Source organism: Belonocnema kinseyi, chromosome 6 (assembly GCF_010883055.1).
Source record: "Belonocnema kinseyi isolate 2016_QV_RU_SX_M_011 chromosome 6, B_treatae_v1, whole genome shotgun sequence".
Classification (NCBI taxonomy): domain Eukaryota; kingdom Metazoa; phylum Arthropoda; class Insecta; order Hymenoptera; family Cynipidae; genus Belonocnema; species Belonocnema kinseyi.
Window position 1 is genome coordinate 47,201,372 of NC_046662.1, and position 26,198 is coordinate 47,227,569.

The 26,198-nt window shown below is 29.9% G+C and overlaps 2 protein-coding genes across 3 annotated transcripts in view; one reads left to right on the forward strand and one right to left on the reverse strand.

The window, feature by feature from the left end:
- Positions 1-660: 660 nt before the first annotated feature.
- LOC117175713 (peroxisomal leader peptide-processing protease) overlaps positions 661-26,198 on the forward strand; it is a 288,980-nt gene continuing 263,442 nt past the window's right edge. For both annotated transcript variants that reach the window (XM_033365483.1, XM_033365485.1), the window contains exon 1: positions 661-1,029. The gene's annotated coding sequence lies outside the window, so the exon portion shown is untranslated. The remainder of the gene's footprint in view (positions 1,030-26,198) is intronic.
- The window catches only part of LOC117175370, a 135,202-nt gene continuing 126,206 nt past the window's right edge, over positions 17,203-26,198 (reverse strand). The window contains exons 4-6 of the mRNA XM_033365079.1: positions 19,018-19,400; positions 18,178-18,298; positions 17,203-17,320 (exon numbers count right to left, since the gene is read on the reverse strand). Coding sequence (XP_033220970.1) covers positions 18,178-18,298; positions 19,018-19,400 — 504 coding nt within the window. The 3' untranslated portion in view covers positions 17,203-17,320. The remainder of the gene's footprint in view (positions 17,321-18,177; positions 18,299-19,017; positions 19,401-26,198) is intronic.

The window sequence follows — 26,198 nt, forward strand, 5'->3', positions numbered from 1 at the left end:
ATTCATTATATTTAAACGATTTTATTCACCTATTAATTATTGTGACAAATCGCCCTATTTCTCTCTCTGGTTTAATATTCAACTATTATGTTAAAAATTCGATTACTTTGTTGAGCATTCTAGTATTTTGTTAAAGAGTTATCTTTTAAAGTAGAAATTTTTTTTTCAAATAAATTAATACATTTGAAACTTTTAAATTTTTACATGAAATGCTGTTTTATTCCGCTTATAAAATATTCTATCGTAAAAATATCATAATATTAAAATGCGGAAATGTGAATATTAATGATTGGAAATTAAAAATTAGTCAAAGAAAAATCAGAGAATTTTGAAAATGTCATATTTTAAATTCCTGAATATGTCTGAGCTAGAAAATAATTTATATTCAACCGCTAATATAACCTGAACAATAAAAATATTGTTAAAAATCAGAAATGATTAGATTCTCTTAAATTCTCTTTAATTCTCCTAAATTCTCTCGTAATCTCGGTTATATAACCTGAATTTAAATTCTCGGGAATTTAAGAACTTTAGATAGGACTACTATTGTTGTTCAACAGCATGTTACTAGATGGCGCAGGCAGTATCTTTTACTACTTGTCCACTCCTTATCGGTATTTTTGTTATTTGTTCATTGTCATTTCTTAAGGATGATTTCAGTTGTTTTTAAATTTGTTTGTAAAGACATTGCATTTTGCATTGTCACGCTAAGCTTTTAAAATATAAAATATAATGTTTTCAAAAGTGCTTCGCGCGTTAACTTTAGAGTAATTACTCTACTAGAACTGGGGAAGTTTTGTTTATCGCGATTATCTACGGTGTTCTTAACCTCAAATTTTTGACTGACATAGGCAATCTCTTCTATCGACACATTTGAATTTGAACACATTTCTAGCTAGGACAGTGTACGCTTGCGCAATATTGTCGCATGAAAAAGAGTGGAAAAGTGCAAATCTTAAAGACATTCACCATTTTTTTGACAAAATCCTCCGTTCAAAGTCTGATTTCTCAACTTGGAGATCACGAACTGTGAGTTAATTATGATTTTCTTTGTCAGCATTAATGTATTAACGTGCTTATTATTTTTATGACACTTTTTTTATTTGGTTGAAAAAGAATGTTTGAATTTTTATTTGTTTGTAGAGATTTAACAATAGTTTTTGCAATTTTTTTAACAATTTCAGTCATAGAAAAATACAATTCCAAAATTCAGCGCTCGGTTCGTGCGACTTTTTCGACTTTTTTCGACTGTTTAGAAAATATGCAACTTTTTGAGAAAAAAATGCGACTAATCAATTTTTTTCGATTTTCTCACTAGTGCGCTACTTTCTCTTAATTTTAATTACATACATACTATCAGATTAAAATTCAGAACTTGATAAAATTGCACCATTTTAATTGTGAATATTAAAAATTGAATTTTAAGCGCTGAAAATTAATTTTTCTGAATTTGCAAGCGTTCGAATTCCAAATTATTTTAAATTTAATAAAAAAAAATTGGATACATAATTAAATTAATACACATAAAATACAAACTGATAAATTCTCAACTAAAACAATGAATCTTTAACTGAAATAGTTGAATTTTGGACTTCAAAATTAAATAATTTTGCCAAAAATTGATGTATTTTGTTAAAAATTCGTCTTTTTATGCACAAAATTAATTTTTATCGCCGAAGATTCATCTTTTTGGTTGAAAATTCTGTTCTTGTAAAAATTTTTTTAATCTGAAAATTTACCTATTCCATTTTCTGTTGAAACCTTATCCTTTTATATTCTCTAATTTAAAAAATTAGCTATTTGTTGGAAAGTGCAATATTTGGTTGTAGAAAATTAATCTTATTTCTTAAAAATTTAATTATTATTTAGAAAATTCATAATTTGTTTAAATTTGTTCTTTTTTTTATAGAAAATTATTCTTGTTTGTTGAAAGCTAAAATTCGCAAAATGCAAACATTTATTTTTAAAAATGACGTTCATTCTAAGCATTCTTTAACAACACCGAACAAAACATTAAAAAATGAATGTAAAAAAATATATAATTCTGAATCTTCAACATTTTAAACTAAAAAGATAAATTTTTGAACAATAAAATTAGTTTTCAAACAAAAAGATTAATTTTCGACAAAAAAATACAATTTTTTAACACAATACATGAATTTTTAACGAAACATTTGAATTTTCAATTAAAGAAAACAAATATTCAACCAAATAGTTGAGTTAAAAAAAAAAATTCGACAGAAAACGGAACTGTTACATTTTTAGTTAAAAAGATTAATTTTCAATCTAACTGGTAAATTTTTAACTAAAACGATGAATCTTCAACTGTAATAGTTAAATTTTCGATTTCAAAATTAGAAAATATGGCTAAAAATTGATGTATTTTGTAAAAAAAATCGTCTTTTCCAATACAAAATTAATTATCTTTGCCGAAAATACATCTGCTAGTTGAAATTTCTTTGAAATTGGTTTAAATTTAATTTGAATTCTGTAAATTAATTAATTAGTTAATTTGTAAAATTTGGTGCTTGTTAAATTTTTTTTTCATCCACAAATTTACCTATTCTATTTTTGGTTAGTAAATTTGTCTTTTCTGTTATAGAAAATTAATCCTCTTTTTTGAAAATTCAACTATCATGTAGAAAATTTATATATTTAAAAAAAAGTCGTTTCTTTTATAGAAAATTATTCTTTTTTGTTGAAAGTTAAAATTATTGGTTGAGAATTCAACTTTCTGATTAAAAATAATTATCTTTAGATTAAAAATTATCTTTTTTGTTAAAAAATCAAAATTTATTATCGAAATAAAAAATAATTCAATAAATATTATTAAAAAACATTTGTTTAATTTAAGTTTAATACACATACAACTTGGTAGAGTTGTGACACAACTTCCCACTGATTTGATTGGCTACGATTAAACCAGAACCAGAAGGGATGAAAGGCGCGCGATTTTCAATCAAAATTTTATAATGAATTTACAATTTTAAAGAATGAATAATATATTTGATTAAAATTAGTGTTTTTTGGTTGAAATTTAATAGCCTTGATTACAATATTTTGTTGAAAACTCGTTCTTTGTTTGACTGAAAATTAATTTTTTTTAAAGTTAATTTAATTATTCGACATTTGGTTAAAAAGGGATCTGCTATAGTTGAAAATTCAACTTTTTGATTAAAAAATTCTGTATTTTGTCAAAAGTTTATTTTTCTGTTAGAAAATTAATGTTCGTCATTAAAAATTCATTTTCTTGTGTGAAAGATTAATAATATTTGTTAAAAATGTATTTCTTTGGTTGAAAATTGATCTATTTTGTTGAAAATTTGTCTTGTTTGTTCGAATTTTTTTTTTAAAGGGTAAACTTTTTCATGTTTGATTTAAAATTTACATTTCGAAAATTCAACTATTTTTTTAAAATTCATGTACATATTTAGATGAAAAGGTTTCTTTCTTCGTGAACCAATGAAAAAATAACTATACATTTCTGTAAATTTTCGTTCATCTATGGCAATTTTACAAGCAAATATATTAAATTACCATAATTTACCCAAAATTCAATTTTAAACATTTTTATACATTTCGGATATTTATGAAATTTTTATTAATTTATGGTAATATTACAGGTAATTTATGGGAACTTACCATAACTTGCCCAAATTCAATTAAAAAATATTTATAAATATCTTGAAATTTTCGGTTTATAATGGCAATTTTAAAACTAAATATGGTAACCTACTATAAATTACCCAAAGTTCAATTTTAAACATTTTAATAAATTTCCGAATATTTATGGAAATTTTTGTTAGTAAATGGTAATATTACAGGTAAATAATGGTAATATGACAGGTCATTTATGATAACTTACCGTAAATTTCTCAAAATTCAATTTAGAAATGTCTATAAATTTCCGGAAATTTATGACATTTTTTGTAATTTATGGTAAAATTACATGTAATTTATTGTAACTGACCATACCCAAAATTAAATTTAAAAACTATAAATAACAACTATAAATTTTCGTAAATTTTCCTTCATCTATGGTAATTTTACAGGCAAATATGGTAACTTACCATAATTTACCCAAAATTTAATTTTAAACATTTTTATACATTTTCGGTTATACATGAAATTTTTGTTAATTTATGGTAATATTACAGGTAATTTATGTAAACTTATCATAACTTGCCCAAATTCAATAAAAAAATATTGATAAATATCCGGAAATTTTCAGTTTATAATTGTAGTTTTACAGTTAAATATGGTAACTTACTGCAATTAACCCAAAGTTCAATTTTAAACATTTAAATAAATTGCCGGATATTTATAGAAATTTTTGGTAATTTGTGGTAATTTTACAGGTAGATGTGGAAAATTATCATTAATTACCCAAATTGCAGTTGTAAACATTTTCATAAATTTCCGGAAATTTATGACATTTTTATCATTTAAGGTAACTTATAATAAATTTCTCAAAATTCAATTTAAAAATGCCTATAAATTTCCGGAAATTTATGGAAATTTTCTGTCATTTATGTTAATTTCAGAGGTAAATATGGAAAATTACCATTAATCACCCAAAGTTAAACTTAAAGCGTTTTTATAAATTACCAGAAATTTATGAATTTATTCAATTTAACATTTTTATAAAGTTACGGAAATTAATGAAATTTTTCGTCATTTATGGTAATATTGCAGGAAATTTATTAGAACATAAGATAAATGACCGAAAATTAAAATAAAAAATGTATATAAATTTTCACAAATTTCCTAACATTTTTGGTAATTTAAGGTCATTTGTTCAATTATATATCGTAACTTTTTATAAATTACCACAAAATTGTATTATCTGCAACAAAAATTTCCTTGCAGTTTTTACGATGAGTGGGTTGATTATCGTGAAATTCGAACTCATATATGCATAATTTTCATTATTCACCCCTGGCGTCATTTTTCACTCCCAAGGGAGTAGAAAGTACTTTTCACTCCCAAGGGAGTAGAAAGTACTTTTTACTCCCTAGGCAGTAAAAAGTAGAACTTTAGTCCCGCTTTATAGGTGTCGAAAAGTGTTGAAACCATGCATGTGTCGTAAAAAATATTTATAAACGAAATGAGCAAAATTATCACTTAAATAATTGTTAATAGCATACAAAATATTGTTCTTGAAGAATGAAAATTGTTTTTTTTTCGGCAACGTTTTTCTCGCTTCAATTTTGGTTCAAATTTCACAATTACTTTACGTTTTTGCAAACAATGAAATAGACTATGTTCGAAGTTCCAGTATCAAGATTTGTATTACGTTTGTTCTCGCATAATCAACTAGTCGACTGAATAATTAAATCAGAACGACCGGCTAAAGATTAGTAACCGGTTATTAGTACCGGTTACTAATAATAGCCTCGTAATCAAGATTGAATTTCATCAACTTTATAGATAAGAAATCATTATACTCACTGTTCTCGTTTTCAAATATAAATTATGAAAAATGAAAGTGGAGTATAAAATATCAATATTAGCCTTGATTTGAAATCAAACACAATTATCTGTTCCCGATCATGCATTTAATTATCTATTTTAAATTCTCTTGCTACAGTTTAAACATACTCCAGGGTGACCGTTTTAATTATATATTTTTGAAATTTTTTTAAATTAATTAAATTTTTATACAATTCTTAGGAAATCCTACAAATTTCAACAAATTTATCTTAAATTTTAATTCATGAATAACAATTGAAAACTTATTATTTGTAAAAGAAATTTGAGCAATTTTAAGATATATTTACAAGTTCTGAAAAGATTAAAAATTAATTTAAAACTCGAAATGATAGCCTATTTAAAACAAAGAATAAAAACATTTTCTTAAGATTTCTAGGAAACAAAATAATTTTTCATTTTGAGCAATGATGATTTTAAGAGAATATTTAAAAAGGTTTTAAAATGTTTACAAAATTGTAAAAGAAAAATCTGGAAGATTTGAAGGAACTGTTTTAAAATTTGCGTGATAATTTTGAATCTTTCAAAACTCCTAAATATTTCATGAAATTACTTAAATTTGTTTTACAAATCATAAGTGTGCAATTGTTATTTATACACCAAAATTCAACCATTTGATTCACAAATTAAACATTTTTCAAATACAAAAATTTAAATTCTGTCGTTCAAAGTTTAAATATTAAAAAGTAAGTTTATTTGAAAGAATCTTGAAAGGTTTTAAGGGCATAACAAAATTTCCTTAAAATTCCTGGCAAAATATAAAAAGATTTTTCATTTAAAAAAATTAATTTGAAGTGAAAATTGAGAAAAATTTTAAAACATTTCTAATGATTTGGTAACATTCGTAAGAAAATGTACAAGTTTTTAAAGCAACATTTTTAAAAGTTCCAAGAATAGAATATATATATATATATATATAAAATGTAGATTTTTGAAGAATTGGAACAAAGAATTTAGAAGTCTTTTAAGCATTTTGAAATTCTTAGAAGAATAAACGAATTTTGTTAAGATTTTAAGTAAAATTTGTAATGTTTTTTCATGGAAAATTAATTTAAAGTTTTTCAAATCATTTCAAATGATTTCATAAACTGGTCAAAAAGTGTCCCAGAGAGTATAATTCGTTAAATTTGACAGAATAAAAAAAAATGGGAACAGTTCGAGTAAGTTTAAAAAACTATTTAGAAGTTTTAGAAAGCGTCAAAAATCATTGTAAACGTGTAGAGATTTTTCAAAATGTACAGAAAAATCTAGATTTTTGAGGATTTCGAACAACAAACAATTCTGATCAATTTTAAAATTATGTTTTATTTTTTAAAAAGAATTTTAAAAGACTGTCTAAATGTTTTGAAGCATTTGAAAATATTTCCACAATTTTCGACAAAAATCTAAAAGATTTATGGGCAATTTTTTATTCTTTCAGGATTAAAAAAAATTCTCAGAAAAACGGGAATCAGTTTAGAAGATATTATTAAGAAGTTTAGGAAAAATTTGAAACCGAATTTATGATTAGAAAAGGGACAACATTTTATAAATAATATTAAATATTAAATAATATAATTATATAATAAATTTTTGAAGCTTCTGAAGGATTTTGAAAGGTTTCGAGATAATAAAAAAATATTCTTAAGATTCTTGACAAAACATAAAATTATATTTATTCAAAAAAATTAATATGAAGATTTCGGAACAAAATTTGAAAGCTTTTTGGCAATTTTGAAAGGTTTCAAGAACGTAACAAAGATTTCTTACGATTCGTGTTAAAATTTGAAATATTTTTTAAATTTCTTCCAAACTATTTCTTCCAACTAGTTTTTTGTTAATTTTACGGTGAGTAGGAGATTTCTATATTTCAAGAGAATTAAAATAATATACATGATTTCAATTATTTAGGTTTTGGATTCATAAATTAATAGTAATTAGTAATAATTACTTTTTTAATAATTGAAAGATTTTTGCAATTCAGAAAAATTAAAAAATTTAGATTTATGAAAATATGATGGATTTATTTTTAAGTTGAAAATAGTTCATAAAGTTTCAATTTGAGCTGCATGTTTTTTTAATGACTAATACTTTCAAATTGAAGCTGTTTTATTTTGAACGTTAAAATCTGGAAATTCTTAAATTTTGAACTGATTTAAAATCGTTAATTTGAATCAATTTTTGTTCAATTTTTAATATTCAAAGTACAGGTCCATAAAAAGAATTTATTTTTTCAAGTTATTTATTAAATAAAAATGTTTTTCTCAAAAATTTTCAGCTTCAAAGGCTTTAAATTTCTAGGTGTTCAAGTATTCAAGAAAGCCTTAATTTTTTAAAAGTTGTATATGTAAGCTGGAAAATAAAAATCTGCAATGGAAAATTTGGTAAGTCATGTTCATAAAAAAATACCTTTCTTAAAATTGCTTATACTGCAATATTAAACAAAGATATGAAAATTCATACGGAAGATAAAATGTGGGCTTTTTCCTCAATTTTCGAATAAAGTATACTAGAATCCACTTTAATTATTTATTTAATAATATAAATCAAATATGTATAAAAAAATGGATTTTTTTCAATTTGGAAGAAAATTTAACTATTTTTCTGAAAATCTGATTTTTTGGTTAAGAATTAGTTTTTAACGGAAAATTCAACTGTTCTACTTTTGCTTGCCATTTTATCTTTTTGAATGAAAATTCAACTTGTTAAAATATTCAATTTGTTCAAAAATCTACTTTTTTCGTAGATAATAGTTTTTTTGTAGAAAATTATTTTTTATTTAAAAGTTAATCCACTTGTTTCAAAATTGTTCTTTTTTATTTAAAATATTAGTATTCCAGTTTAATATACATCATTTAAGTTTGAAATAAATTTACTTGGTTGAAAAATAAACTCTTTCGTTGAAAATTAATTGCTTTAATTGAAGATTCATCATTTTCATTAAAAATTCATTTCTTTGGTTGAAAAATAAGCTATTTGATTGAAAACTTGTTTTTTGTTTTGATGAAAAGGAATTTTTTACCCAAACTTGAACTATTTGTCTGAAAATCCGATTCTTTTGGTTAAGAATTGAATTTTTAACAGAAAATTCAACTGTTATATTTTTGGTTAGAATTCTATTTCTGTTTGAGTAAAAATGTAACTGTTTGGTTACAAATTGATTTTTTTTTATTCATGAATTAAACTATTTTTTTGAAAATTCATGTAATTTGGGGAATATTCATATTTTTTTATCGAAAATTCATCTTTTTGGTAGGTATAAAATTCAACTATTCCAGTTAAAGATTCATAATTTTAGTTGAAAATGAATTTTTTCAAATGAAATTTTAACCGTTTGTTAAAAAAAAAGTTTTTTAGTAGACAATCTATTTTGTTCGGTAGAAAAAGATTTTTTTCTTTGAAAGTTAATCTCATTGTTTTAAGATTTTTATATTTTGTGGAAAATCCAAGTACTCCAGTTAAATGTTAATCATTTTAATTTAAAAGACATTTCTTTGTTTTAAAAATGAGCTATTGTATTGAAAAATTGTTTCTTTTTAGTTGAAAATAACTTTTTTTCTTAATCTGAAAATGAAAATACTACTATAGTAGAATATTCCATAATTTTAGTTAAAAATTCATTTTTTGTTGTTGGTGGAACATTTCTTTTTTTAATAAAAAATTTAATTATTCCATTCTTCGTTAAAAATCATCTTTTTTGATTGAATATTGATCTTTTTTTAATTCTTAGGTTTTGATTCACAATTTAATTTTTTGTTAGTAAAATTATTTTGCTGTTGCTGAAAGTTCAACTATTTCAGTTGAAGATTCATTGTTTTAGTTGGAAACTCGTTTTTTCATTTAAAATGAAACTATTCCATTTGAGGATTCATCATTTTAGTGGAACATTCATCAGTTAAGATAAAAATGATTTTTTTTTACAAAATATGTAGCTATTCCATTTCTTGTTGAAAACGGATTTTTCCAGTTCAAAATTAAACTATTTGGTTAAAAATTGGTTTGCTTTGCTTGAAAATTCAACTATTTTGTTACAATGTATGCATTTTGTTGAAATTTTTATTTTTTGGTATAAAATTAATCTCATTGTTAAGAATATAGTTAAAAAAATCTGGTAACTATATATTATTTTATCTATAAATGTCAGAAAATATTAATTTTAATAAATGGTAAAAAATGGAAAAAAACTTTTTTTCTCAAAATCATTATTTTTGCTCACAAATACTTATCCTGCATGTGAAAACAAACATTTTTTCTCTGTGAATTTTTTTTTCTATATGGCAGAGATTCCGAAATATTCAGCGTTGAAAAAAAGTTTTGTATTTTAGAAAAAATTGTCATAACTTTCAAACTACAAAAAATGTCATTTTTGGCTCATTTCGAAGAAAATGAAAATACGCATCTATTTCAATTTAATTTTTCTAAACAAGTTCCTTTGAATGAACAAAATAAAAATTAATACATTTTTTGTTTAATTACACACGTTTTTTGGGAGGAAAATAGAATGGAAAAAATTGATAGGTTTTTTCACTATGAAAAACTGAATTTTCAAATTTTGTTTGACAAAGCCAATTGAATTTGAAAGGTATTATCTCAAACTTTAAAATCACTTTTAAAAGAAAAAATGGGGAAAAATGTTTTTTTTCTTCATTTTTTACCATTTTTTAAAAATTTATATTTCCTAACTTTTATACGTAAAAGAATAAAGTTACAAATCTGATAAATATATTTTTATGTATAAAAGTTAGAAAATATAATTTAAAAACAAAATAGTAAAAAATGAAAAAAAAACTTAATTTTCCAAAATTATTTTTTCTGCACGATAGTTTTTTTTCTATAATGCAGATTCCGAGATATTCATCGTTGAAAAAATGTTTTTTTTTTAATGGTGATAACATTAAAACGGCTCAATAAACAAATTTTATCTTGGGCTCATTTTAAAGTGTCTATTTTATTTATTAATTTTTTTAAATCAACAAGTTCCTTAAAAAATTGTACAAGGTTTTCTCGTATAAAAAATGGAAAACAAATTAATTGTCCTTTTACTATAAAAACCCCAATTAATTTTTATTTATTTAAGAATTAAACTATTTTTTTTTAATTAATGTAATTTGTGGAAAATTCATGTTTTTTGCAGAAAATTAGTCTTGTTGGTTGAAGAATCATATTTTTGATAGGTATAAAATTTAACTATTCCAGTTGAAGATTCATAATTTTAGTTGAAAGTTAATGTTTTCAAATTATAATTTAACCGTGCCACTTCGCGTTTTTACTGAAAATTTAATTATCCGATTCTTGGTTAAAGAATTATCTTTTTTTAGTTGAAAAATCATCTTTTTCGATTGAACATTGATTTTCTTAACTTGAATCTTAATTATTTAAGTTTTGGTTCACAATTTATTTTTTTTTAGTAAAAATGATTTTGTTCTTATTAAAAGTTCAACTATTTCAGTTAAGAATTCATTGTTTTAGTTTAAAAGTTAATTTTTTCAAATGAAAATTTAATCGTTCCACTTTGAGTTGAAGATTGACCATTTCTAGTTCAAAATTTAATGATTTGGATGTAAATTTGTCATTTATTTCGTTGAAAATAAGCGTATTTTGTTAATAAAGTAACATTTTTGGTGGAAAATCGACTTTCTTTGGTAGAAAATGATTTTTTTCTTTGAAAGTTAATTTTATTGTTTAACAATTTTTTTGGTATTGGAAATTAATTTTTTTATTGACGATTCATCATTTTAATTTAAAATTCATTTCTTTGTTTGAAAAATGAGAATTGTTTCTTTTTTAGTTGAAAATAATTTTTTTTATCAGAAAATGAAAATACTATTCTAGTTGAATATTCCAGTTAAATATTCATCATTTTAGTTTAAAATTCATCTTTCAGGCTAGAAATAAATTTACTTGGTTGAAAAATAAACTCCTTTGTTGAAAATTAATTTTTGTATTCAAGATTAGTTATTTTAATTAAAAAGTTATTTCTTTGTTTGAAAAATGAGATATTTTATTGAAGATTTTTTTCTTTTTTAGTTAAAAACAATTTTTCTCAATCTGAAAAAGAAAATAGTTGAATATTCATCAGTCAAGATAAAAATTATAATTTTTTTTACTATAAATGTAACGATTCCATTTTCTGTTGAAAATTAATCTTTTTGTTTAAAAATTTCACATGCAGAATAAGTATTTGCAAAGAAAAAATAATGTTTGGAAAAAAATGTTTTTTCATTTTTCACCATTTTTGTTTTAATTTATATTTCCTAACTTTTATACATCAAACAATATAGTTATAAATCAAGCAACTATATTCTTTTATGTCTAAAAGTCAGAAAATATTAATTTAAAAAAAAATGGAAAAAACCTTTTTTTCTCAAAATTATTTTTTCTTCACAAATACTGATTATACAAGTGAAAACAAACATTTTTCTCTTTGAAGTTTTTTTCATATAATGCATAGATTCCGAAATATTCAGCTTTGAAAAAAGTGTTTTATTTTTGAAAAAATTGCCATAAATTTAAAACGGTTTTATAAAAAAAATTTTTTTTTTTGGTAGCAAAAAAAAAATTGAATGAAATTGGTTGTTGTTTCATTATAAAAAACTTAACCTTCAATTTTTTCTTGATAAAGCCAATTGCATTTGAAAGGTATTGGCTCAAACTTTAAAACTATGTTTAAAAGAAAAAATGTTTTTTTTTCACTTTTTTTTTTAAATTTATATTTTCTAACTTTTACGCGTACAATGATATAGTTACAAGATGTGTAACTATATTCTTTTATGTAGAAAAGTTATAAAATATTAATTAAAAAAAAGGTAAAAAAAATACATTCTTCCAAAATTATTTTTTCTTCGCAAACACTTATTCTACATGTCAAAACAAATATTTTTCTTTCTGGACTTTTTTGCTATATTGCATAGAGGCAGAGATATTTAAGGCTGCATTTTTTCAGAAAAATTTTCATAACTTTAAAATGGCTCAATAAATAATGTCATCTTGGGCTCATTTTAAAGAAAATACAAATACTCATATATTTAATTTTTTTTAATTTACACGTTCCTTCAAAATTACACACGTTTTTGCGAAGCAAAGCACTAGAAAAAATAAAATTTACTATAAAAACTCAATTTTTATTACAAAGCAGTTGAAAGGTATTGGCCAAACTTCAAAACCACGTTTAAAAGAAAAATGGGGGAAAAATGTTTTTTTTCTTATTTTTTACCATTTTTTTAAATTAATTTTTTCTAACTTTTATACATAAAAGAATATAGTTAACAGATTTGTAACTTTATTCTTTTATCTAGAAAAGTTAGAAAATATTAATTAAAAAAAAATAGTGAAAAATGAACAAAAAATGTTCCCAAAATTATTTTTTCTTCACAAATACTTATTCAACACCTGAAAAGAAAACACTTTTTTCCTCTATAATGCATAGATTCCGAGATATTCAGCATTGAATTTTTTTTTAATTGTCATAAATTTAAAACGGCTTACTAAAAAAATATCATCTTGGGCTCATTTTAAAGAAAATACAAATACGCATTTATTTTTTTTAAATAAAAAAAAAAAAATATTTAAATTATACACGTTTTTTTTTGGTAGCAAAGATAAGGAAAAAAAAATTATTGTTGTTTTGCTTGAAAAAATTCAATTTTCTCTGTAATGCATAGATCCCAAGATATTCGTCGTTGGAAAAGTGTTTCATTTTCGAAAAAATTGTCACAACTTTAAAACGGCTCCATAAAAAATGCCATTCTCGGCTCATTTTAAAGACAATACAAATAATCATCTATTTTATTTGGATTTTTTCAAATACATGAATTTTTGATAGAGATATACAACTTTATATTTCGACCATTATTTTTTTTTCAGCCATTATTTACGTAAATAAAATAAAAAGGTACTTGGAAATGGGAGAATAAATAAATAACAAGCAGTGTTGATTCACTCGTTTATTCACGCAAACAAATATAGATTTAAATATTCGTTATTAATCTATACACATGTGCATATACACGTTTATACATATACACGTTTATACATATACACAACAGGCATATATGGACATGCATATCATATGCAGCACGTTATATTTCTGTGTTTAATATAATTTCACTTTCCCGAGCAGGGTACATTTTCCCTGCTCGTTTCTCTTGATTTTCGATACACAGTACCGTGTTTGCACAACAATCATGTTTTTGTGTTTTTTTTTTCAATGTTGCATTAGGTATATAAATAGAATGTATGAAAATGACGTTTTGTTATAAATAAATAGAAGCCACGTGCAGGACGCTATTCGCGTCGCATTTTCGTAAAAGTAACTTAATAATCTTCTCGGTTGTCTAAATCCATCCATGCACACGTACACGAGTAGACGCATACGCGTTCTAAATAGATACACATATATTATGATGTATATATACAGAATCTCGCAGTAACGGTACTCACAAAGTAGCGAAACCTCTTTAAATTTATCATAATTAAATTCATTTAAACATTCTTCAAATTCCTTACGTAGTCTTCACTTTTCCCCTTTGGAGCACCATCGTTTGAGATATCGCTCATGTGTATGTGACTTACGTAATCATTCATACTTGCACAGTACCCACTGTTACGAATAAATATAAATAATACAGACTGGTCCCCGCCGTAACGAATACGTGGAACAGTTTAATTCCGTTTATTGCAATAATTACAGTATAGAAACGCGTGGCAGCGAAACAAATCTGTGTATACTCAAGTCTTTGAACAATCCAGAAGAAAAAGCTTTTTGGTTTTATCAAATGCCTCACCATTGCACGTAAAATTGCATTCGTTTAAAATAAATAATATAAATTTAATAAATTAAATCCAAATAACAAGACACGCAATAAAATATTTTTTAGTGTTAAACCATATATTTTGATAGGCACGGTAAATTCAAGAAAACATTTTTCTTAAGAATTTCAGAAGATTATTTCTTTTCGCTGGGCATATGACATATAGCCAGTTTTTTTTTTTTTCGTAACAGAACTTAGAAATAGAAATTAAAAAAATTAGAAATTAGACATTCTTCTGAGTTAAAAAAATGCATGACGGTTAAAAATGCGCGAAATAATCTTTGCTAAAAGAAATTGAGCTTCCTATTCAATACTGGTTTCTTTTAAAAACAGATCATTTGCCGGAATATTTGCGTATCTGAAAATGCATTGTTTTGAGTCGTTCAAGTACAATTTATTTATTTGATGCCGCGATTTTTAATCAATGCAAAATCCGAAGAACAAGACAGGGAAGAAGGCTACAAACAATATAAAAGAAAGTGCATTATAGATATCTGGAATACTGATTCTGGAATGGTTCGGATTTCTATCCTTTGCGAATGTTCACTGACAAACAACTGCTACTATGAATAAAATTAAACCCCAATTCGCACTACTTTACCGTCGAGATCTGGAGCAACGAAAGGAACATCTGAGTCCAACCACGCAACTGTCACGATGTCCCTCTCAGCTGTCATCTCGACGGAGTCAAAAACCAATTTTAGAGCCTCTTTATAATCGCAGAAATAATTTCCATTCGTCGCGGATAAACTCTAGGAAAATTGCGCGGTATACAATAATCGGAACTCGTGACAATCGTAGCACTTGCCTTCCACTCGACCGGCAATGTGATTGATGGAAAGTCCGAGTTTCGTACAGTCACTTTGATTTTCATACTTCTTTAATGCAGCGTCGACATAAATACTTTACAATCTTATCCTCAGAAATTTCACGTAGGTACGTGCAAAGAAAGCTTCGTTACAAAACGCACGACATGTTTTCCAGGGACTTTCACTTATCTCAGAAATGCAGGCTAAAAATAGAAGAAACCGCACAGAAATGCCTGAAGATTTACTGGTTGCAAAAATGTTGATTTATAGCTACACTTTTTTTTGAGATAAGAAAAACGTAAAGGAGGTGTATTATAGAAACTATGAGATGATCGGTTTACGTGCGGTTTCAATTTTCATTATCGGATGAAGATGTTTTACAGGAATTGAAAGTCTCCTCTTGACGTGGAATGATCGATCAGAGGCACCGCGATCGATTTGACCGCATGCGGTGCCGCACGTCGTGCGGTTTGTAAGTCTGCTATAATACTTAGATTCGCTTAACTTAAGGACGTGAAAAAATAAATAAATACTATACGTAAATACCGGACGTCGGCCTCAAAAATAAAGGCACTACGATAGCATTGCAGTACAATAACAACAGTGATATGGCTATTGCGATAATAGTAATGAAGTAAATAATATTATTAATGTTACAATAATGAAACAAGCAAATCCCGATAGACGCATACCATATCCCTTCTCTCTCGATCCGTAGGATCGTGAGAAATCGAACCGGATCGAGTGACCGAAGGTGTCTTGTATGCTTTCTTATGCAGTGATTTACAAGGGAATGATTGAAGGACGTTAGTGATCGTGACGTATCTCGAGTTGTATCACTCGCTTTCGATCTTTTCCCGCGTAATCGATTTCCCTTTTAACGCCCTAAATCTCTTTCTCCTTTGTTTCATTGCCCCGGCCTACCGGTCATTTGGTTTTCTTTACCTCAACATTTGCGGTTGACTCTTCCCTGTTGGGTATCCCTGGAGTGATTTGTATCTAAGTTGGGGTGAAAGTAAATGAATGTGGATTTGCAAAAATTGCTTTATTTTGACCATTCGTTAAAATACGAAGACAATGATTAATAAACGAGTTTAACAATCATTATAATTGCGATTTACATCTATCAAGGATTCTCGTCAGGTTTTGCTAAAAATGGAACGTTTACGTGAATATTTTCGACACTCTTTGTAAAATTCAAGTTAGAACTCCAGAAGCCAGACCAAAGAGGTATGCTCATTGTCTTGCCTTTGATCCATTTAACTTTAGTTACTGTGCTTTGCAATTATTCTCCTGTCTGATGTAAAAATAATATTTCACTATTCTCGAAGGCTACAATTCTTTGGCGTGCAGTATCCAAAGGTCAGCCTTCGCTTCTAGCAGTATTCGAGAATATTGTCGTAAACAATATGTGAGTGAAGTGACGCCCAATATAGCGCATTCAAAGACAATGGAGAATATTCTCAGATAATGATAGAAATAATTTTATTTCCACTTCATTTGAGAATCTTCACCAGAGTACATTCTTGATCCTGCACCTTTGGGCTCAGCCTTGCCTCAGGTACCCCAAAGAAAACCGGAGCGTGCGGCAGTCGCGTGTCTCGTTAACCGGTGCAAAATCGTAATACGTAGTTGTATTATTATAATAAAATAGTAATAATATAATAATAATTATAAACATAATAAAAAATAATAATGCGCTTCGCAGTTGCGCACGAGTGCGCATTCGTACGCTATGAGGCGCACGGCTGTGCAGCGCGTGGATATTTTTTTCTCGACTAGAATTCGTGTGGGATGTATGGCTTTCGTACCGTTCCGTTTTCATGCGGGACGAGGACGACGATGACGACGACGGCGATTACGATGGTATTGATGAGGCGTCACGACGTCGGCGTCGAGGCGATTCGTGCATGACCTTTGCCGATTGGAAGATCGCGGTCGATACACGCTGCCTCTTGACCGATCTCTTCATTCTGCATTTTTTGTCTCGTCTCACTTTCCCTCCCCTTTGGAACTACTCCTCCCTCTCTTTGCGCACAATACCTTCTCCCTGCACCCACCCTCTTCCCACCCACCTGATCTTGCGCCGTGCATCGTCGTATCTTCGTAAGTATCTCCCTTTACTTCTTGCGGCCAAGGTACTCGGCTATCTCCTGGAACTTTTCTTTCTCGTCCTCAAGCAGCAGCGCTTGGATGCAGCTCGTAAAGTATTCGGTGCTGAAGCAGTTTTGCCTGTTGGGGGAAACAGAAGGACAAACATATATTAGACAACAAGATGACACCACCTGAATTTATAATCCGTAGTTCATTCATGGTTGTTAGTAGGCGGAAGGTGGTTAATTGCGGCTAAAAGTGAGTGGGCCCAGCTACATTTAAAAACTGGGATGCACCGTCTGACCCTGTAAAAATACGTTGGTCCCTTCCAGATTTAAAGAGTTCGCAAAATATCTTTTATTTCCCTTGATATTCATTGGTAAAATTAAAAAAAGTTATAAATCCCCACTAAAAATGTAAAAAAAATTTGTAAAAAAAAAATCAAAAACTTTTGGAATGGTTTAATTCTTTGGCTGAGGGTCATAGGAAAGATGGGAAATAAATTTCACTGAAGCGAGTGGTTAATCAAATTTATAAATTTGATAAGAAAAAGGAAGATTGATTGATAGTGAATTTGAAATTTCATTGACTACTCGCTTGATAGTGATTAAAGGATGATTAGTTAGAAAAGGATCATTTGATAAGGAATTACCTAAGCCTTCTACATTCGACTTGCTGCTTCTGGGTGAAATCGTTACAAAGGTACTGTCCAACAGGTGTACAAAGCGTTACGCGTGTAACGTGTTGTTAAGGATTTGATGCCAAATGAGAAAGAAGAAAGGAAACAAAGTGCATAGGAAAGAGTGCACAAGACAAACGTGTACATAAGGAAAAAGGTGCATAATGAGAAAAGGTAGATGAGGAATAAAGGTGCGTGAATAAGGAAAATAAAATCAAGAGAATAAACTTACTAATTTTACTGCAGTTCGAGAAGTTAGTAAAGCAATAAATTAATGAAAAATTAACAAAATCATAAACAAAAAATAAAAAGCTACCTAAACCCCGGGATCAGCTCCGTGGAGTTGTTTGATGGATGTTTGTATCTGTTCCATTTCGTCCTCCAGTTGTAAAACTTCCACGCAGCCCTTGAAGTAGTCTGACGTGAAGCAGTTCTTTCTGTAAAGGTTTATTATTAACATAATATTTCCTGTCCATTTTACTGCGACTCGTTTTTTATGAAAAAGTCTTTAGGAAACAAAATAATCAAAGAAAAATATCTCGGAGGAATGAAATGGTAACGTTATCAAGTACGCTACGTGACTATCTTGTCGGTAGACTTTGCTCAAATATAAGAGCGTATACGGAATTATAATCCTCTCATGTGCTGAACACAAGTGGCAGGTAATAACGGATGTACATACGTTGGCATTTGCTCGCGCGAGCTATAAATAGAAGAGAAATCTTTCGATACGCGTGCCGACGTGGTACAGAGCACACATACAGTTAAAGCACACTGCGTGCATTTACTCTGTGAATGTACTCGAGAGTGCAATAAAGAACTTTACTGCTCGTCAGCCGAGCTCACAAGAACTAAATTCGTTTGCTCTAAATCTCCAATAAAATGTGTAGGATTAATGCATTTACTCTCTCAGAAAAGGGACTTGCAAATTGTACACTTTGAAAATTCAATATTAGGCGAATCAAAGTGGAAAACACCGGGCAGACTTGATGGAATAATGTTGTTCAATGTGTTTTCAATATATTTCTAGTATGATCTCTTTAATAAAACTATTCTGCCCAGATTTACCTTTATACTCAAAAGGAGACTCTTATTGCACGTAGTACTGTAACTGTATATGCATAAAAATGGTTAACGTATTGAAAAGGAAACTCACTTGCAAAGCGTGTGCAACTGTGGCTCTCGGAAAAGGTTGTAGCAGTCCTCGCAGATGCGGTCCAGCCTGGCGAATAGACTTTTGTCGTAGACACCCTTGCACTGGATATCCATGAAGGACCTCTTGCTGAACGGATGACCCATTAGTACTCCTGCATCTGCGATTCCCAGACATGAGGATACCAGAAGAAGCGTCATGGACCAGGCAAGTACTGACAATAGAACTGGACAAGTCGACGTGGAGGATGTTGAACACGTCGACGATAATGCTGGAGATGACAGCTGCGAAGCTGACCTCGAGAACGTCGAAGACAAGCGTTCCGTTGAGAAGGAGTTAGAAGACAAGAACTGAGAGGCTGACCTCCTTTGCTGACGATGCATCATCTACAAGCAAAATAAACTACAATAGTACAATTATGAAGGCTTGAATTAAATGTTTGTTCAGGAATCTTTTTGTTCAAGGGCAACAGTAACTGCAATAAACAAGGAGCTAAGGGTAGATTTTACGCATAAGTGCATCTGCAGGTGCTTTGCTTTATTACAAACGTCCTGAGATGTATGTAAAGTAACTCCTAACCAGTCCTGCGCGGAGTGGTTGCTGTGAATGGACCACACGCAGGAGGACCCCACCTGTAATCGTTCTCAACCGACAACTTCATTAACCGGACTCCTGCACGATGTTCCCCTTGGCTCCCACTTCCACCCTTCGTCCTTATCCCCCTGTCCCTTCGTTCTTCTTGGGGCTCCAGTCGGCTCTCTGTCTCCCTCTATCCTTGCCGCGCACACGTTTCGCTCTGATTCTCTTTTTTTGGGGCATAATCGCTGCTCCCGGGTGGGATCTTATTTTTAGCCAGGACCGATTCTCAGAATTTTTGCACCGCTATCGCCCGCTCCCGCCGCCCAGAGGGCCCGACTGATCTGCTGGACTGGCATCGCTTTGCTCTGGTATACACCGCTTTCATATAATTGGCTTGCGGGCGATAATTTGCCCTGAGTGCTCACGATCGTTAAACTTTCGTTCGCTTTTCGAGACCACTACCCGATCCTGCTTATCCTCCTCCACGGTTTTGTTTCATCCCGCGACCAGAGTTCCAAGAATTCTAACTCTCTTCAGATTGCAAAACGGGGCTACCCGTGTGAAACTCTTTGAATCGGTCAATCAAGCAAATCAATTTCGTACGAAAAACGAGGAGTCTATAATAAGAAGAATATTAAACCAGTTGGTGCATGCTGTTTTCAGAAGCTTGTAATAACTTGAACTATTCATTTTAATTTAGGGATAGATTGATGAAATCATACGTCTGAAACTTAGGTTCAATTGTTTCATTTAACCTATCTAGCAGTTCTATTGATATGCCTTTGCACTCGTAATTTAGAACTGAAATTTATCATACGACACTTATTCATAATTTTGTTGTAGAAGCAAATCTGAATTAATGTGGAGAGTTTTCTCAATCACCAGATTTCGCTAAAATAAAGGACAATTCGCGGAGTTTCTTTCTAATCATCTGCGAATCTAAGAACATCAACTAATCAATCAAGTTTCTCCTTTAGAAAGTTGCAACATTACTTTCATTGAAAACTTGTATTAAAAGTCGATTACGAAAGAATACCTTTAATTTTGTTACGAATTTTCTGTTTAACTTTCGTGAAATTGTTGTATTAATAAGTATTTCTCCTCTTATGCAAGGAGATTCACGTGAGAATATCGTATTACAACCGTCCTCTCCGGTTTTTGACGGGATATGTTACACCTATTAATATCGAAGGAAAAATTACTTATAGCTGGTAATTCCGTTTCCCATGACATTATTTATGCTATATTTAGTCAATCTTGAATGTATGGAAGCCTTGTTCCTGAGAGTATGTAGCCTTTCGTACAAGCGCTAGGACCTGTTCATATGCATGATACAAGTTTGATCGCACTACCCGCCGGCTCATATACGTGACTCTTATCCACTTCGCGTATCTTATGAGAGAGAAAGGTGGAAACGATGGGCGGCAGGTGGGGTGGCGGCGGGGGTAAATAAAGAAAAAGTCAATGGGGACCGGTTGGTCGACAGGTGAGGTCTTTCCTTGGCTCAGCCATGCACAGGTGTGCAATCTGTAAATCCCCTTTAGCAAAAAACCACACGTTCGCTCTCTTGATCGTTCGTAAGATCGCGCACAATCTAAGTTTGCGGATACGAGTAAATAGGTATTCATAGGTATACATGCGGGCACATCCAAATACGTAAGTGCATCTACAACTTTCCCGAAGGGAACGTTAGGTTTGTTTTCATTTTGCCGGATTTGTAGCGCTTTCTTATATTACCACCGTTTTCTCTTACTGCACCTTTGACAGGCGCTTGAAGATGCTGTAATCTGCACTTTTAGATGAACAGAGCCAGTTATTGTTTGAACGGTGATGTGTATTGATGCTAATTCTTCTGGGCAGGAAATTAACGTCTCATTTCCGTTCCAGGAATCTAATGTAAGATGAGTGCTTAAAATTAGCGATGAACAGTCTAACGTTTAAAGTTGCATCATTTTGTAAACGGATGTTTGCAGTAGGACCTTCTTGTAAAATAATGTTAACAGTAGACATTTCTTGCAAAAATAATGTTTGCAGTAGAACCTTCGTGCAGAAGAAGAGTTCTATCTGCGTGGGAACGTTCGCTAAAAGGTGTGTATGACTGCATCTCCGTGTTATCTACGGGCCTTTATCTCTGTCCCGCATTTCCCCTTCAGGGCTGTTATTAGCCGCTACTCTCTTCTGACGTGGGATAAGGAGCGAATAAAGACACGCAGATGAGGATCGCGGGAGTGAGAAGAGAGTAGAAAGATGAGGAGGTGGAGTGTAAGGGTGATGCGGCATCGTTAGATAGATCGACTCTCCTCGCCAGGTGGTCCTTCCCGTGCCGGATGACTCAATCGTGAGAAGGAGTTGCTGAACAGGCTCACGGAGTCTTGCTAAGAAGAGGGTGAAAAAGAAGAACAAGAATCAGAACTTGAAGGTACAAGTATCGCTCGTGCAGCACGCGTGAATGTGTGTGCGCGTGTGTGAACCCAAGGGGGGCAAACTGCAGAAGGAGTAGGAGAGGGAGGGGCCCTCTAATTAGGCGGTCGGCCGCCGCTGGCATACCGTGTACCATAATATGAACCATGTGATACGCACTACACTGTCGTGCGTTCATACACGCGCACAGGCTATATGTGAATATCGTACCGTCGGGATCGAAGAAAAAAGAAAAGAAACGAAAGTCGTAAATCAACCACCAACGAGGCTGCGGCTCGATCTTTAACGTTCTACCTACAACATGCATACTTTGCCGCTATCCTTTGTTTGAGCATCCCGACACTGGGATCTCGCCCTTTTGTTTCGATTAGTTATTTTAAGCAAGTCTTTGAAAATGATAAGCGATTTAGTCGATTTAGGAATTTCTGATAAACCCGCGGTAATTGAAATGAAGGTTTGTGGTTGAGATCCCAGTGTAGAAATACGGATTTCTCAAGATCAACAAGATGATAATTTAACGCTTCGCCACCCAGGTAAATCCTGGTCCCAACGGCACCAGCGGTCTTCTCTCTTGGCGACATTCTGTTTCAGGGACGCAGTAGAGCTTGTTAGCCCTTTTAAAATTGTTGATTTTTGTTTGTTCCAGAATTTTTTACTCAGGCGAAATTATCCTGCTGAATGCATTTTTGCCGAAGCTAATCGATCCGATTCTTGAGGAACATTCTGCTTTCAGATTTAGAATTAATTTACTGTTTTGCGTCATGGAAAAAGCCGCTCTTTAGAAAAGGTGAATATAAATGTTTCATCGAAATTAACATTGATTCCGTCTTTTCTTGCTACATAAGGATGAATACCTGACACGTATGGTCATCAAATATTGTTCCCAATATGACTCAAACGTTTGTATTGTAATCGTGAAATGATTCGTTGATTATTCGATGAGAGATGCAGAGCTGTCGCTTTCAACTGATTTTCAAGTTAATGAAAATTGATTATTCTAATAGGAGATTGCATCTTGTCTTTTTATCGTCCTTGATTTTCGGTAAAATGGCTCATACTTAGCTGGAATTTACGATAATACGATAAGAATTGATAATGAAGTGATATCTAAATTGTAAATTATACGATTCAAAGATATTGTGAATATAAATCCGACATGATCGTTTAAAAATACCAATGTTAAGTCATTGAGCATAAGTGCGCAGTTTATTTTGCGATGTAGGCCATTGATATTAATATTCAGATGATGACAAAATTAATTCCTAGATTTCGGGATGTCAAGTTCCTTGTAATTGTATTAATACACAAGTGTTAGAAGTTACATCAGTTGTCGGATAATGCGTTTAAAGTTCAGATTGAATGTTCTTTCTTCTGTAAATGTCCCACGCTAAGTAGTCATTAACTATAATTTTGATATATCGGTTTGCTCGATTCCACCGACAGTCGAAAGGTTAAAGTATGCGCGGGAAATACTACCAATTATTTTCGTGGAAAGACGACGTCAATGTTGTGCATCGAGTGCAGTGCATAGGTAAACAAGCGTCGAAGCCTTCGAGAGAAACCACAACGCAAATAGAGAAGTCAATGACGTCAATCGCAAAGATAATTATATAAGGACGGTCCAATTAACCTATGCCGCGCTGACTTATTGAATGCTAAGCTATTCCGATACACCCGTCCCATTAGTTACGGGTCTTTCGACTCCTCGCACCTTCTTCGGCGCATTCTTATCAAAAATAATGGAAAATACCAGAACGAGCCTCAAGAATTCAATAAAAAGACCAGCTGGTACTTGGAAAAGAAGTTTGCTATTTTTAGGCCTTCAGCTTTCGGAAAAAATTTACTACCACTTTTTCCGAACGTGAAATGTCCTTTTCCATGAAGAGAGCTTTTTATGGGAGATTGTAAATATACCAAGATCTGTTCAGTTGAAAAGGTTATTCCGGATTCCAAACATGCTGCCATATAAGATAACTGAATGTTCGAAAATTGGGAATGTATTCTGAAATTGACTGAGGATTGTTGACAACAAATTGATGCTAATTTGAACATTGTTAACAAATGCTAAGCAATTGTGTTTGCTACAATGTTTGCTTTAACAAAATATTTTCATTATCTCTACAAAACTTGTATTGCATTATCCAGATGTATATTGATCAATTCTTATAAAAGTCAAATAATTCCACTTTACACAAATTAAGAATAATTTTGGTAGTAATTTTCAATCCTGAATAATAAAACATATTTCTTTCTAGTTAAACCTAAATTACAGTGGGCTTTAAGTGGAAAAGTTGAATTAAGCGAATAATTAAGAAGCCCAACTTAAAAGCATCGACAGTCGAGTTAAAATTCTGACATTCATTGTGAATTATGCAAAAAAAAATTCCACCTGTACTTTGATTACCAATCACAATTTAGTCGATGAATTTTATGCTCTAGTTTTAAATATCTGGCAAGATTTGAGAATATCAATGAACTTTCAAGTTTTTACGCACTCTGTTATTGACCTTAACATATGTACATTAGGGTGGTCCTTATTTACTCTAGGTGGATTTTTTATTATTTCTTTGGTCTCCCCCTTCCCTATTTCGTTTGAATGACAAAAACAATTAGGTCCACCAAATTTGAGCGAAATCGGTTAATACTGACGTGCCGCCCAAAACAAAGTTTCTCATGCAATTACCATGGAGAAGATTACCTTAAAATTTCAAATGCTATTAAATTTTTTTTATATTTCATCAGAATCCTTTTGCTCTGAACAATTATGATTTTTAGACTATGTCAAAAAAATATATCTACACGAAAAAAATTTTTTCTTCAAAATTTACAAAATGGCGGATTTCTAAATTTGAACAAAAATTACAATTTTTGTAGAATTAATAACAAAATCTCGTCAAATTTTTACAGGATGCAGATTTATTTATTAGAAAGCAGGCGATGACAATTAAAATTCAACATTTTGAAAAAATTCAAAATGACCGCGTAATTTTTTTCTTTCAAACTCATTATTTATTTTGTTTCTCGAAGGTAACTTTTTACGTGTCAATTAAAATGCTACATTATTGTAAAAGACATATTTCATAATTAATAAAATTCAAATTTGTGAGAAATTCAAAATGGCGCCTTATTAAATACTCAAAAACTCGTATTTTCTATGCTTTTCATCCAAAGATCTTCAAGTTTTGAAGGAAAATCAATTGTATTATCACAAAGTGTATGATTGGAAGTAGATTTCAAAATTTTCGCTCAAATAAGAATGACGCTTCATTACCATTTTCAAAAGTTACATAATTTGAACAAATTTAAACTAAATATGAAGTACATTTTCGGAAAGAATTCAGTGATTCTTAAAACCACTTGCTTTAAAAGTTCGTGAAGCTGCAGTATACTAGGAGTTTTTTTTTAAATAAAATTTTATAACTTTTCACCGAATAGTAAGAAATGTTGATTTTTGGTTGTTATTTTACTAGCCAACCTTTTAAACTTTAACTAAAAATTTAAGTTTTGAGAATTATTAAATCCTTTCCGTAAATGTATTTAATATTTTGTTTAAATTTGTAAAAATTATGTAACTTTTCGAAAATAGTAATGAGATCCCATTTTTACTTTAATGAAAATTTCAAGATCTACTTCCAACCATACATTTTGCAACAATACAATTGATTTTTCTTCAAAATTTGAAGATCTTTGGCCGAAAAGCGCATAGAAAATACGAGGTTTTGAGTACTTATTAAGGCACCATTTTGAATTTTTTAAAATTTTGTCATTCATGCATCACGAAATATATTTGTTTATAATAATGTAGCCTTTAAATTGACACCTAAAAAGTTGTCACCGAAAATCAAAGAAATAATGAGTTTCAAAAAATAATTTGGGCAGCCATCTTGAATTGTTTCAAAATTAAGAATTTTGATTGTCATCCAGTGCTTTCTAATAAATGAATCTGCTCTTGTAAGAATGTTAAGAGATTTTGTTAATAATTGTAGAAATTTTGATTTTGGTTTAAATTTAGGAATTCGCCATTTTGTAAATTAAAAAAAAAAGTTTTTTATATGTATATTTTTTTAGCAAAGCCTTAAAATCATATTTGGACGTTGAGTACTTTGGGCCACATTTTAATATTAACGGATTTCGCTCAAATTTGTTAGAGCTCATTTTTCTGTTTATTCAAAGAAAGTAGGGGG